At 37.5% G+C, this 15,595-nt stretch overlaps 1 protein-coding gene across 1 annotated transcript in view; it reads left to right on the top strand.

The window, feature by feature from the left end:
* B3GALT1 (beta-1,3-galactosyltransferase 1) overlaps positions 1 to 14,213 on the top strand; it is a 469,290-nt gene extending 455,077 nt beyond the window's left edge. Inside the window, 2 exon segments of the mRNA XM_039855447.1 lie at positions 9,427 to 9,739; positions 9,742 to 14,213. Coding sequence (XP_039711381.1) covers positions 9,652 to 9,739; positions 9,742 to 10,631 — 978 coding nt within the window. The 5' untranslated portion in view covers positions 9,427 to 9,651 and the 3' untranslated portion in view covers positions 10,632 to 14,213.
* Positions 14,214 to 15,595: the final 1,382 nt, after the last annotated feature.

Raw genomic sequence — 15,595 nt, forward strand, 5'->3', positions numbered from 1 at the left:
AATATTGTTATCTCAGCCCATGTAATCCAAGTTAGAGGAAGGCAGATGTAGCCTCAAACCAATTCAAGTGCTATATAAATCTGACTCTGTGTGGTGAAGAGTTCAAGGCACCAGTAGGATGAAAACTGGTAGACTGAGTGTCAAACCATTAGGAAAACAAGAATCTTTAGCAAAAAGGAAGTTGTGAAAAGAAGGGAACATGTAGAAATAGAAATCTCAAGCTCAAAATTACTGTCTGGTGAGGGTGAAGCTGAGTGAACAAGTGTTTGGTGAATAACTTGTGGGGAGAGATGCTAGGGATTAGCAGAGGAGAGGACTGTGAAGAACCAACATAGATGACCCAAGATGAGAATGAAACAAAGGGCAGTACTTCCATCTTGTTGGCCAATGGTTACTAATTTAAGAAAATTGAACAACCCCCCCACCTACCCACACACACAGATTTCAAAACAAATGGGCATGTTTTAAAAGCTACTCTGCCAAATAAAACTATCATTGTCACCCAGGCTTTGCTTTGAGTGTATTTCTAGATCAATTCATAAAGATGATCTTAATGGTAAACATTGATAAGTCCCTTAGTTAAATGATGGAATGATGATATACTTTGTTATATATTTTGGATAGGTGCTATTACAACCCTGACAATCCTGTGAAGAAAAAAAAAATGACGAACCTTGTATTGGCTTTGTCTTAAACATCTGTAAAATAATCATGGTGTAGCCATTCAGGCTTAGTGTACATACAATGTTAATTATGGCTATGCATATGCCACTCAGAGGCCTATTAAATCTGGTAGATTTTTGATATTCTAAAGTTATATTTGAAAAAGTTCTAATTTTATATTACATTAATGTTAATAATAATAATCATACTGGCATTTCCTCTAACTTGTGTATCCCCTTTTTTTAACCGAAGTGTAAGACCTTCTTATATAGATATTATAAAATGAAATTGAAACTTCTTATGAAAACGGTCAACTGGGAATGCCAGCCTTTTTGGAGGGGCAACAGCCAAGTCAAAAAAAAAAAAACATGCTTTTGCACTAACCTGTCAGGATGCATTGATTGACCATTTTCATGAAATATTTTATAAGGGATCATCTCTGGATTTGTCTTTATTTATCATGTTTATATTAATAATGATAATATTTTTTATTCAGGTAGCAGTATTCAGTTTAAAAAGTATTTTCATGTTCAGTATCTTGTTTGATCCTTACAATGACCCTGCAAAGTATGGCCAGATGTTATTCTCATTTTATAGATGAGAAAACAAGGCAGAGAGATACATCGAGTTCAGAATTAATGACTAAAAATCTAGAAGTTGAATCCAGGTCTCCCAGGGCCGGAAAATTGACTGCCTACAAAATCATTTCCATTGACATCATCTACATAAAATTATTTGGGGTTGTTATGTATTCCAATAAATTGATATTGTATAAAGGAGCATTTGAGTTAGAAAAGAAAAAAAGAAAAATTATAATTGTAAATTATCTTCCATATGTTATCAGTTGCTGCATGATACTAATATCATTCTTTTAAAAATGGCCTAAAATAATAGTATCTCTCTGTGATAAGCTAAGAAATTTTGTAAATTTTAGATAGCAAATATACTAACATCTTTGTGGTTTCTAAAAATATCTATTCATATCAGCTTCCTCCCAAAATAATGGACCAAATGAATACTCTTTTTGGTATCACCATAACTCATCATTTTTAAATTCTCCCAGCTGCTGATTTTATTAGTAAAATGCCTTTCCTCTCATCCTTTTCCACATCTGTACTAAAAAATTCCTGGCATTTCCTTTCCCAGTGGAGCAGTTCTACCCAACCACATTACTAGGCTACCAGACTCCTATGCTTAAATAAGTGATTGCTTTGCCCATCTTTTAAAATTTACCTCGTACAAGGCTGTCAAGGCACAATATGCAACACTGCAAAGGAAGCCAAGCATTTATTTAAGCTAATGAGATACCTTCATTTTCATTTTTCCCTGAGAGGATTGCAGTGATGTTTAAAAATTCTCTGAATTCTAGAACTAGGGCAACACATTGATTTGAAGAAAGCTATAATCTTCCCTTCTAATTTGAAGTGCAGTTTTTCTGCAGTGAAACAGAGTGTAGCTTTCAGAATCACAAGGGCCCTAAACCCACACAAAGACATCCTCATCTTAACCACTTCTCTTTCAAGCTGGCCCCATCCTTCTGAATGCAGGGATTTATAAAGACCTTTTCAATAAATTTCAAGGTATATTGAACTAAAAGGAGAAAGGTTCGAATAATTTCTTCCAGATTTATGAGGGAAATGATTTCAACTGCCAAGTCATGATGAATGTCGCCTTTTGCTTTCCGCCACTTCCTCATTGCAGATGATCTGTTGGGCAAGTTCAATTATGGGGTCTCGTAAAAGGATTCATAATTAAATTTTTAAAGGAACAAATTAGCTCTTTGTCTTTCTGAAGCAGAGGAGTCAAAACACTTACTTCTATGAACATTGAGGGATTTTGACTTCTATGGGTATAATGCCTTCCACAGCCCAAAGAGGCTTACTTCAAAGAAAGGCTAGGAGAGAAAGCCAGCCCTTTGGGATTTGGAGAGATAATAAGTGAGCAAGCTGTATTACATGATGGTTTACGAAATTCTTCCTTCAAGAACCATTATCTAGTGCTAATAGTGCTTTATTTCATCCTCTCCTGTGCTTATTTAGAACATAATTACAAGAGCAAGAGGATGAGAGGGAGTTGGGCATCAAGATAATCATTCGCCAAATTAATGCAGCCAAGTAGAATCTCTGGCCTTTGGGGCTCATTTATCAATTAGTTCTACTGCTGTCTGAGTTCCTATATTTCCCCGTAGAATGAAGGTTGGTTTTTTTTTTTCACTCATACACCAGCTCTGAGGAAAATCATTTGAGACCAAAACATTTTTTAGAAAGAATCTCTTTTACCCTACTTAATATCATGATATATTATACGGCCAGCTTCTCGTCCATTTTAAGAGCATTTCATAAGCACTAGTAGTTAGCCCTTTCTTTCTCTTTCTTTTTTCTGAATTTCTATTTTCCTTTCTTTCTTCTCTTTTAATTAATTAAAATTATTTTTTCCCCCAACTGGATTATCTTTCTGCACCGTGTTTTCAAAGTTATTGTGTGGATTTTAATGTTAAAACCACTTTGTGAGTGCCCTGTGGTCTTTGACTATTTAAAATTGGCTCTGAATAATAGAAATATTGGCAGTGTTTCATACCTGCGGGGGTGATAGGAGCATTGTTTTTATTCCTCAGATGCTAGCTGATATCTCAGGAACTATTGGCCCCAGCCTTTTGGAAAATGTACCACAGTCCTGGCATATCTTTCTCAACTAATTAGTGTTTTTAAAAGGAAAGAGAAAGTGTCAGGAGTGAAGGACTACTTAAAACTATGCCATATTCTTCACATGGTTTTAAAAACATAATCTGAACTAGCATTTTTTTAATCTAAAAATAAACCAAACTTTTTGTCCATTTTCACACTCATGTTTTATTCTTCTTTGAATACTAATTACAAATGTTCCGTCCTTGAAAAGTTGGCTTCCCAAAACCTAAGAATTTACTTGCTCAAATCAAGAAAATAAAATGTGGAGGAAAGAGGTCCTATGAAGCAAAGTATTTCATTTTGCTGATACCCAAAAAAGTAGGAGTTATGGGCTGAATTGTGTCCCCCCCAAAAAGATATATTCAAGTCCCAACTTCCAGGAATTCAGAATGTGACATTAATTGGAAATAGGGTTCTTAGAGGAGTAATCAAATTAAAATGAGGTCATTAGGGTGGACCCCAATAAAATATGACTGGTGTCCTTATTAAAAGGGGAAATTTGGACAGAAACACACAGTGAGAAGATGATGCCAGAGATCTGCATGATGCATCTGTAAGCCAGAAGTGCCAAAGATTACCAGAAAACCCTCAGAAGCTAGGGGAGAAACATGAAACAAGTTCTTCCTCACAGCTCTTAGAAAAAACCAGCCCTGTCAACATCGTCTTTGACTTCTAGCCTTCAGAACTGTTAGACAACACATCTGTGTTGTTTAAGAAGATACCTAGTTTGTGGGACTTTGTTACAGCAGTCCTAGAAAACTAATTCAATGCATAGCCTATGTCTCCAGAAGCTAAGGGCATCTGCAGGAGTGGTTGGATGGCCACAACTGGAAAACAGGAAGCCAAGAAGATCCAAAAGATCAGGGAGGGGCAGAGGTCAAAACCAAAAGGATGTTTCTCACAAAGCATTCATTTCAAAGAGCCAAGCAAAGAAATAAGACCTTAGTTAAAGACTCAAAAGACTGAACCAGAGTTTGCAAGGCATTCTATTCTCAGCTCAGATGTCACCTCCTCAGAGAATGATCAATTTATCTAAAGTGGCCCCCTCACCTCTGTTCAGTCTCTATCCCATTACCCCCACTTTATTTACATCACAGTACTTACTGCTACCTGAAATTATTTTTGCGATCATTTATCATGTGTTTTATTTTCTGCCTCCCTCCTCTAGAGAAGCTCAACTGTCTTACAGTTTGTAGAACAGTGCTGGCATCTAACAGGTGTTCGGTACATCTTTGATAAACAAATGAAGTATATTTGAAAGCCCCAGGGGAATCATAACCTGAAGGTATTATATTCCTGAGACACCTGAGAGTGCAAGCAGGCCATTTTGTGGGGCCCTGCAGCCTTTCCTGTGAGTGTAAGGAAGATGGAATATTTGCCAAACCAACGAAGTGGCAACCAAGGCATAGGAAATCAGTATGGACTTGTACCTGCCTGAACCCTGATGGAAGAAGACATGAACTTGGCACCCCAAGCTATGCATAGGCTACCCAGGAGACAACCCACCTGCTCCGAGTCTTACCTCTGGTGATACAACAGGATAACTTTAGCACATTTAGGGACGTCTTAAAAAAAAAAAAAAAAACAAGTTAAAATAACAGACTTCACCATGCAATTTCTAAAAGAAACAAGTGCTTTTTAAATTGAAAATTCTGCCCCATTAACTTCCTGAAAGGTGAAGGTAGATAGTTTCTGGAGAGTTCTGTGAATGAGGCAATCTGCGATAGAGTAAGGCCCTTGGGGGGGAAATCTTTCAAGTGTTCTAGTGAATGTTTCTATTTAGATGTATGACAAGTTAATGTGTCATCAGTGTCCATAGATGTGGAAAGACTCCTAAAAGAAATGACAAATGTTATTATATGTGCAACTTTCTGTTTTACTGATACATTAACATATTGGTTAAACAAGATTTTTTTAAAAAATCCTCCAGAGGATTGTGCTTTGTGACACTTAGCTCCTTCCCCAGAACTTTTCAGTTGACATTTTTGCCTTTCAGTAGACCTTTGGCTTTGAGTTTTCCGGAAAGAGAACAGAATTCTCTATCAGGAAAATCTATACATTATAGTTACTAACCTTAGGCAAACAAATCCAAAGCAAACAAATCCCAAAACTTATACCGATCCTATGTATTTAGAAGAATATATGTGCTCTGGATCCCAAATTATGAACTGACATAATCCCTTCATCCCCATAGATCCTGCTTTTTGTATCATAACACCCTCCTCCTGTATCACACCATTTCCCCAGAAACTCAAATAATCGGTGATGGTCATTAATACCTATAACATATTGGTGATAAAGCAGATGTTATTTTTGCCCTTATTGTATACTAAGACTACTAGGGCTCAGAAGTGCACATTGCAAGTTAGGATTACTCAAAGAGTAAAACACAGACATCTGGCCTGTTACCAACTACTTCATCCAACATATATGAAATTACTCGTTAGAGTTAAATGCACCATGCTACTCTCTCGTCTTTCTACTTATATTACTAGTTTTGATCGAGAAGCATATTTTCGTGCTTCTTTGGCCACCTGAAAAATCTGTTTTGTTGTAAGCAAAAAGGACAGTTTTAGCACCCTTTTATCATTGTCTTTAGCCGCTCTTTAGCTTCTAGGCTGATTCCTTTTCCCATTTCAAATCCTCTGTTTTTATAGCTGATGACTTGCATTTGCTAGTGACCAAGATATAACACTGTATCTACTTTTGTTCTCATGTTTGAAAAAAATAAAAAGGTCAATAGAAAGATTGATTCTTTCTGTGTATACGTGTATGTGTTTCAGGAGTTCAGAGAAAGGGAACTGAAAAGTTTTTCTGAACTTCAACAGTTGCAGCTCCCCACCCCCTGCCCCCAAGAATCTTTAAGTTTTAAAATGCTCTTCGCAAATCATCATTTGTTTGTAATTAAGAATCCCCACAGAATTGTTGTAGTGTGGCGTGTAGCATACCAAAACAAATTAGAAAAAGTCCAAGCCATGAACACACATGTAAGGAAATGAACGTGTGGATCCCTGAGAGACTAGCAGCCTGAGATACTCCCTGCTACCCTGGGCTTTCCCATCCAAGATTGTGCCTGCTATCCTAATAAGACTTAGAAAGTTTGAAATGACTAATAACTACTCATTCACTAGCTGTGTGATCTTGAGCAAGCTACTTAATATTTCTGAATTTTCATTCCATCATCTGTAAAACTGAGAAAATACCTCTCTTGTAACAGTGGGGAATGAAGCTCTGTAAAATGCATGCCATAGAATACAGCATATAGCACAGTGCCTGGTGTACATACTCATTTTAAAATGAGGCTTGTAATAACAGTGATATGAAGTATCATGTTTGTTATGTCTAGAGAAGAATGCTTATTCTTCAATGAAAAGTGTTTATAAATACATAAACTTAATCTTGATCTCAGCTATTTTTCTTCTATTTCTCCCTCTTTTAGCTCTGTCTAAATCTTCTGGTACCTGTGTCTACGGAGTCCCTCCCCCAAGAAAATCACACGGAAAGGTATCGGAGAAAACAAATCATCACTTACTCTTCTGGGGTATAGAACTATGAGAGAAAGAAATCCTTAATATGGAAGAATGAATTGCTATTGAAATCAGTGGACAAGATTTGGGGGAGGTAAAAACCTCTCTTACACCCTGTAGCCTGCAAAGATGGGTAACCAGCTACTCAGCTCAGAACAGTTTCCAAACAGTTCTGAGTCAGTTCACCATCTGACTCCCACTTGTCTAACTAGCCTTGAACCACACCACTCCCCGGCTCCTCCTCATCACCCTGTCTTTTTCTCTTATTCTACTGTTTGCAGTCCTGGCACACACCATGCACTCTCATTTTATGACTTTGCATATACTGTTCCCTTTGCCTAGAATGTCCAACTCTCATCCAGATAATTCCTAGTTGTCCTTGAAGATTCAGCTTCGATAACTTTTCTGAACTTTCCATGGCATCGTCCCCAGAGCTAGCTCATCATTTGACTCCGGAATGGGATGGAGGAATGAGATTCACAATGAAGCCTATGAGAACAGTGCCCTGTGGAGTTGTGCTGTGCACAGTCTGCAGAACTGTGCTTGCTTCTCTCACATCTTGACCACCAGCCCACCTCTATGTCCTCCAGTAGCCTCGTGATAGAAATTTTTATTCCACTGTTTTAATCATTAATTGAAGTCTTTCCTCATAGACAGAGTTCCTTAAGGAGGAGTATGGGTTTTATTTCTGGTTTTTTTCCAATACTTTTCACACACCAGTACCCCTCCGTTAACAGCCTGGTTAGTGGCTCCAGAAGAGACCTTGGTCAAGAGCCTCTTCTCTTTGGATCGCTTAACAGCTTAGTCATAAGCGGCTCACGGTTTAGTTGGAAAGTATGAAAGGTAACAAGGGCTATATGATGACAAAGACAGGCTAATAAGAATCAGCTAAGTAGGCTAGGATAATGGTGGAGAACATTTGGTTTCTAGTGCCATCTTGAGACTCACTCACATTCCTTTGGAACTCATAAAGAGGTGATACCTGTATATCCTAAAGCTGAGAAGTCCCTTTCTAAACTCTATTGCTGATTTCTCTCACTTCTTTTTGCCTACCGTTTAAAGTTTCAAAGCTTACTGCACATTGCATCCTTTTTTATTAGCTTTGGAGCACCTTGGAGCAGAAATTTCCTCCAGGAGGCCAAGGATACTGGAGCCTATATTTAGAGAGTACTTATTATGGGTTGGATGAAGGCCATATGGGTTGGACTATGCCTAGAGTCATGCTGCTTGAAACTGTTCTAATATTCATTTAGAACCACACTGAGTTATTGCTGGCCTCATGTATGGATCATATATTCACAATCGGCTCTTGGCTTAGACAAGAAGATATATGTATTATCTCTGCTGTTGCCCACCATGTCTTCATTTCATATGACTATTGTGCTTAGAAGCATGATTTTCGATCTGTAATCCCAGTTAAATTCCTTCAACACAGTCCATACACTTAAGTGTATAGTTTTCTTTGAAGCAGATTTGTTGAAATTGTCATCTATTATCTGCTCTCTCCGTCTTACAGGACTACCACATTTTGCTGTAACTAGGAAGGAGAGACAATTTTTTACATGAGTGAACTTTGTAACTTGGCACTTATTTTTAACTGGCATGACAGCAGCTGAAGTTCTAGAAAAGATTTGAGTTCTGAAGGACAACTCTTTTATTTGAACACCAATTAAAGTGCCCTGTGATATCTTCATTCAAGTTGTGGCCCCCAAGCTCAGTTGTCTCTCATTATACTCCTGCTATGTTTACATGCAAATGTAACTAAACAAAAAGAATTAAAAGGGGCAGTATAATTTCATTAAGGGGACATAAAGGTGAATTGTTGAAAACCACAAAGAATACCATTACTTAGATCAACTCCAAAATGAATGCTGCCAGCCATCTGAAAAGACACTTGTGTAATGGTCTTCATGCATGAAGAGTAAGGATATTCTCCATATAAAGCTTCGTAGAACTCTGAGAAGTAGGAACTAATATCTGTGAAAGCCAAAGTAAAGAAAAAGTGAGGAAAAGTTGAGCATTACTTCTAAGTCTGAACCAAAGGAAACAATTTTAGCAGAGATTTTCCAGTAGTGATCGACACACTTTCAAATGCAGGGGTAGAGAAAGCAAAGAGATGTTGAGAACCAATTACTTCATCAGAATCAAACAAACAAAAACTCAGCCTTGGAAAAATGGAAAAGAGATATGAGGCCATGTGTGAGACTTTCCCGCTTGAAAGAAGACTTTAGTGTCAGATAGTGTTTAACTACAAAGAAGGCCTCTTGTGAAGAGGGGGAAACTTGTCTTAGTTACCAATGTTCAGTTTACTTCATATTTATCTAGAGTTTATGTTCTGTATACTTGTTAATTGGGTATGAATATACATAAACAACTTCTATCAAAGGAAGAAAAGGGAGGATGGTTGTGTCGGGAAGTTTTCAGTACTGATGGAAATAAATGATTATGTTTATTTTAGTCATCATGGGTAATTCTTATACCGTTATGATGTTTATTTGAGGATGTGAAATGACTACATAAATCTAAACAACTTTACTTTATTGATTTTGCAGAGTTAAGAGGAAGATTTATAAGGCATGGAACCTTCCATCAGGTTTGCAAGAAAGTAGAGTGAATGTAGAGATACCAGACTGCCACTAAGACCAATGGACAATCCCACACTCACACTTCTCTATCGAACTTTAAGATTAGTAATATGCTGCCTTTGCAAGATGAAAAGAAACTAGTGCCAAGAAGGCATATTCTTCAGTATTTGGAATAGACGTGCTCTCAAGACCATGGCTTCAAAAGTCTCCTGTTTATATGTTTTGACGGTTGTGTGCTGGGCCAGCGCTCTCTGGTACTTGAGCGTAACTCGTCCTACTTCTTCTATACTGGCTCCAAGCCATTCAGCCACCTAACAGTTGCCAGGAAAAACTTCACGTTTGGCAACATAAGAACTCGACCTATAAACCCACATTCTTTTGAATTTCTTATAAACGAGCCCAACAAATGTGAGAAAAACATTCCTTTTCTCGTTATCCTCATCAGCACCACCCACAAAGAATTCGATGCTCGCCAGGCAATCCGAGAGACGTGGGGTGATGAGAACAACTTTAAAGGGATCAAGATAGCCACTCTTTTCCTTCTGGGCAAGAACGCTGATCCTGTTCTGAATCAGATGGTGGAGCAAGAGAGCCAAATCTTCCATGACATTATCGTGGAGGACTTTATTGATTCCTACCATAACCTTACCCTCAAAACGTTAATGGGGATGAGATGGGTGGCCACTTTTTGTTCAAAAGCCAAGTACGTCATGAAAACAGACAGTGACATTTTTGTAAACATGGACAACCTTATTTATAAACTACTAAAACCCTCCACCAAGCCAAGAAGAAGGTATTTTACTGGCTATGTCATCAATGGAGGGCCAATCCGGGATGTCCGCAGTAAGTGGTATATGCCCAGGGATTTGTACCCCGACAGTAACTACCCACCGTTCTGTTCGGGGACTGGCTATATCTTTTCAGCCGATGTGGCCGAACTCATTTATAAGACCTCACTCCACACAAGGCTGCTTCACCTTGAAGATGTATATGTAGGACTGTGTCTTCGAAAGCTGGGCATACATCCTTTTCAGAACAGTGGCTTCAATCATTGGAAAATGGCCTACAGTTTGTGTCGGTATCGCCGAGTTATCACTGTGCATCAAATCTCTCCAGAAGAAATGCACAGAATCTGGAATGACATGTCAAGCAAGAAGCATCTCAGATGTTAGGATTTTTACCAGTGTAAATACATTTCTTTTCTTTTTTAAGAAATGGGGCCTGGGGTGTTGGTATTTTACAGGTGTCACCAGAAGAAATGAACTGGTGAAGGGGTTTTGTAAAAAGCTTTTTCTTCCCGCTCCTAGTTCCTTTCTTGGATTACCAATTTACAAATGTTAGGCTCTGGTCAGAAATAATACATAAGTTAGAAGGGCCAGATTTCATTCTCAGGTCCTAAGGCATTGCATTTATCTCAAAAAATAACTTTCTAACAACTGTTAGGATTTACACACTGTGCATCTGAGATAAAAATCTGGTTCTGAGAAACTGAAACTCATGGTAATGTCTTTATATCATCACTGCAAAAATAAATAAATAACTCTTTCAAAAACAATTCAGAAATCATGCACAGGCAGGAAGACACACTGGATGTGATTATTAATATTGTGTATGCTGTTACATTGAATTTTTACACATTTTGCCACATGTGTACACTGTTTGTGGTTCCAACCAGAAATGAACTTCGTACTGGCAGGGAGGCTACAATTAAATAAATGGAAACTTAAACTCGAGAATCAAATATTCTGTATGTTTGGAAGACAATTCCACTTGCTTATTCAACAAGCATTACCTGGTGCCTCCAAGGAGGCTTTGCCAAATGTAATGTCACCTGCTACCCTCCAGACCATGTTGCTAAGTGCATTTTATGGTTTCTGGCTCATGCAGGCACATGTGTAGAAATAAGTTGTCAGGAGGCCAGAGAAACAATAAATCACACAGAGAAAATACAAATTTATGTATGCATTATAATTAACATAAGCTTAGCAATAGTATAGGATCCCCCGCCCACACATTTACAAAGCACGCAAGAAAGTCTTTTAATTGGTACTAATGTTATTGAATGACTTAGCTCTACAGCTGATAAATGGAATACTCTCTAATATCCAAAACATCCAAGTACCTCTAGTGGCAATGCTGGTAGGAGGTGTTCTGGAGGCTGTGTAATTGAGATTCATGGGAAAGAAGAGGGGGAGCTTGGATTCAGGTTCTACTGCTGCATCAGACTTGTTGGGTCATGTGAGCCGGCATCTTGGCCTTGCTGTGCTTCGATATGCTCATTTATAAAATGGCTAGAAAAAACACCTACCTCACAGGTGCTGTGAGAGCAAATCGCATTTGCCAAGTATTAGTTTTAAAGGTGCTATGTAATGCAACGTATCATGCATTATACTAAATGCTAAAAGAATTACATAATCACAGTAATGGTCATCAGTAGTAGTAACATCTTAATATAAAATCTGCCAAAATAAAGATCAAATATGGACTATTAGCGCACCTGATACTTCCAAACTTTGACTTTTCTTTGGAAATGTTAGGTGTTTGGGGAAGCTTCAATTTCTCTGTCATTTCTTCTGGGTTCAATAAATAAGTTATTTCAGTGCATTGCCTTGATATTCCAGGGTGCTGAAGGTAAAGGCACCTTGGGGAGGAGCCTCTGTCTGTGAGTGTATTAAAGTAATGGAAGCACATGGTTTGCAAAATGTATCGCATCAATTTAGATCTCAGGAAACCCTTAATCTGAATTCTCAGTAAGAACTTTGAGGACCGATAGAACTAGTTCACTTTTATCAGAAGAAGAATAGGTGCTCAGCAAACCCACACATCGTACATCTTCTACCATTCATTAGAGATCTTGTTTGTTTTCATTCAAAGCCCCACAACCAAAAGTGTACCTTTTTTTAACTTGACCTTTCAAGCCCCCCTAGAATTTGATAGCAGACAGGTAAACAAAAATGAATGAATGGAAGTCTATTTCTTGAAAACACTGGATCTTTCATCCCCAGTCCAAAAGAACCCATTATGATACAGGCCTCCAAGTCTCTTAATATATTTCCATCGTACAGGCAGCAGCACTGCTGAGTTGCGTTAGAAAACAGCATTAGGTAGCCTGGGGAGAAATGGATCAACACAAGGTGAGCCATCCTCCAACCCCAACCTTCAACCTCTGTGAGTTTGATCACTGGAAAAGTCTCATGACTCCTTACTTGGTTTGCCTTTCAATCGTGTGGCCAGGTCAGGCCTCTGTCTCATGATATCGTCTTGCATTTACCTTATGCCCAGTCAAGCCACCTTTGGTGTCAAGGAACTGCACACTGTAAACATCATACGTGTACATCTATGAATTGGTTTGTGTGTGTGTGTACACTATGAATAGAGCCCTGATCTTTAAAAGGAGCAAAAATCAGAGAATCATGTCTTAAAGAACTATTTCCTAACTTTTTTATGCTAGGTAGTATCCATGTAACAAACTTGTAAATATTCATCAAAGGCCATATGTATATATTTTAAAGGCATTTTTTTTTCTCTTCTCACCAACTGTATGTATAGCTAGAATGTGCTTGCTGTGTACATTTTCTTCTGCATGGAGCTTGGTGAGGCAAAGTCATTTGTCTGGTGTTTCAATAGCCTAAAGCATGTTTGCCCTTTGTTTTTTGAATGTTCAAAAATGTTTGAGCAAAGTTAAATCAAAAAGCTCTAATTTTCTACTTTTGTTAATTTTATGACACTGGCCAAATTATGGTTTCAATTCTTTGTTATGCCAACTTAAAAAAAATGTATTATCATTTCTCCGGCATAAAATAGTGTTTCAGACAGTACAATACTAGAGTCATTCAATTTTTATGAAAACCTTCTGACTGTCCCCCCCATCTGTTTTGTTCGTTTGCATTGGGTAGCAAAAGGTATCAATAATTAGTGTCTGTATTCTTAAATTTTCCTCTTTTAATTTATTTTTGGAAGAAAAATTTTACCTTTAGTGGCTACTTTGTGTGACCTTGTGTCTTTTTATATTGGCACAAATGGCAGTTTCAATATATAATATTGTATTTTTAAATAACAAATCAAAAATTAAGATCATTTTTTATTTGGATTAAATTCAGAAGAACAAAACCCCTTTGCTTAATATGATATGGGGTAAACAAACTCTTTACAGAGAAGTTAAGGAAGGAGATTTTCAATCAAATCTCTTCTATCAAAAGACAATGGAATATTTACATAAAGTGTCTGGGATTCATTTTCTACCTTTCCTAATATGTGGGTTTAGTGGGGAAATTGATTATGTCATTTCTTCTGTAAAGGTGAAGAAAGTTTTTATAAGCAACAAAGAAACTTGTGAATGAAAGAAGTAATTTACTAGAAACGCTTGTTGATGATAATTGACATTTAGGTATATCGTTATATATGAATGATTGTATTTATGTATTTATTTGTCAAAATTGTACATACTTTTTCGCCAAACGTGATTGTCTGTAAAAGTGCACTCTCCAGGTTTGTAGTACTGTTTAAAGTTACATGGGTTGCCAATCAAGCTGCTAATCAGAATGCTATTTTTTGTATCAATGTTATAAAACCGAAAATGACAAATAGATGCTGAAGATGTCTTTACATTTAATTTCTTCACCTTCCTCTTGAAATGTAAACTGTTGATTGAAAGCACGATGCTAATGTATAAGCCCATCTGTCATGACGAAGATTATGGTTCCATAATGCTGATTTTTTAAACCATTGGGACAAATAAACAGAAGGAAAACCTATCTTCATTCCACTTTGCTTCTTTTCAGAAAGAATTTCTTTGGTGAGATGTGATCATTACAATTAGCCGATGCCTCGTCATTTATCATTAAGCTTCTCCACAGCCTCAGTATATGTAATAGTTCAGACTACTCAGAGCTCGTCTGTGAGAGCCCAGTACAGCTTGACTCAGTCAACTTAGAAATGGTTTGGACTAGTAGGCCATGAGCTACTCCAGAATTTAGGGAACTCTTATCTCCCTTGCCCCTTGGCAGCCTCAAGAGAGTCTCTGTGTTAAATTCTATGGTTTGAACATGCCAACAAATTCTATCCAGAGAGTGTTATATTGATAACGTGTTTGGTGAAATAGGACGTGTTAAATCTAAGGCAATACTGTCATTCTTATGTTTCACCCACATATATCCTTTGGAATATTGCATACTATTTAAAAAGTTTGGTCAGACTGGAAAATGCTATTCAGGCATTCTTTACAGCAGACAAATAGATGCTGATTGCTGATGCCTTACTTTGTAAGCAAGAGACTGATAGCTATTTAAGAGACAGAAGTTCCTTTTATTATCAGTCCTGCTCTAGCTAAATAGGTCTTCAATTTTTAACTTTGGATCTACTAACCCTGTACCTCGGAGTTCAAAGAAGCAAAATCTATCAGGTGAGCTGAAATATGTGAGCAAACGAAACATATAAAATATATAGATTTGTATTCACTGTGACTTTTAGAGGACCATCATCAAATGCAGTGTTCCAAAAGTATGGTTTCCTACCAGGAGCACCAGCATCAAATGAGAATTCGTTAGAATGCAAACTTGTGGGCACCACTGGAAACTTGGGGGTGTGGCTCAGAGATCTGTTGTAACAAGTCCTGTGGGTGATTCTAAGGTATACTAAAGTTGAGAACACTGATCAAGAACAGGGGTTGGCAAACTATACCCTGTGAACCACAGGAGCTAAGAATGGTTTAGCGATGAACATTTGCAATGACTTGGTAATAGGGGACACTGACATTGAACCTCAGCTAAGCAAAATATTAACCCAGCAGTAAGAATTCTGTCCTTCTCATTAGTAGATGTGTAATGCAAAATAAAAATTGTACTCAATTATTATTTTATTTTAGTTTTAATTCCATCAATGCAGAAACTGTGGAAATTTGTTATGTAAGTACTTTCATATATTTTCAACTTTGCCTCTTGGCCTGCAAAGCTTAAAGTATTTATTATCTGGTCCTTTACAAGAAAAGTTTGCCAATCTCCAGCACAGATAAACAGGAAAACATCTGAAAAAGGTGCTACATACAAAATTCCTCCAGTTGTAAGTAAGAAGTCACAGCAAAAAAGCGCACTGAAACTGTCTCCATGCATCCAGGAAATGACAACATAGTCCCGATAAT

This window comes from Pteropus medius, unplaced genomic scaffold (genome assembly GCF_902729225.1).
Source record: "Pteropus medius unplaced genomic scaffold, Ma_sr-lr_union100, whole genome shotgun sequence".
In the NCBI taxonomy this organism is placed as follows: Eukaryota; Metazoa; Chordata; class Mammalia; order Chiroptera; family Pteropodidae; genus Pteropus; species Pteropus medius.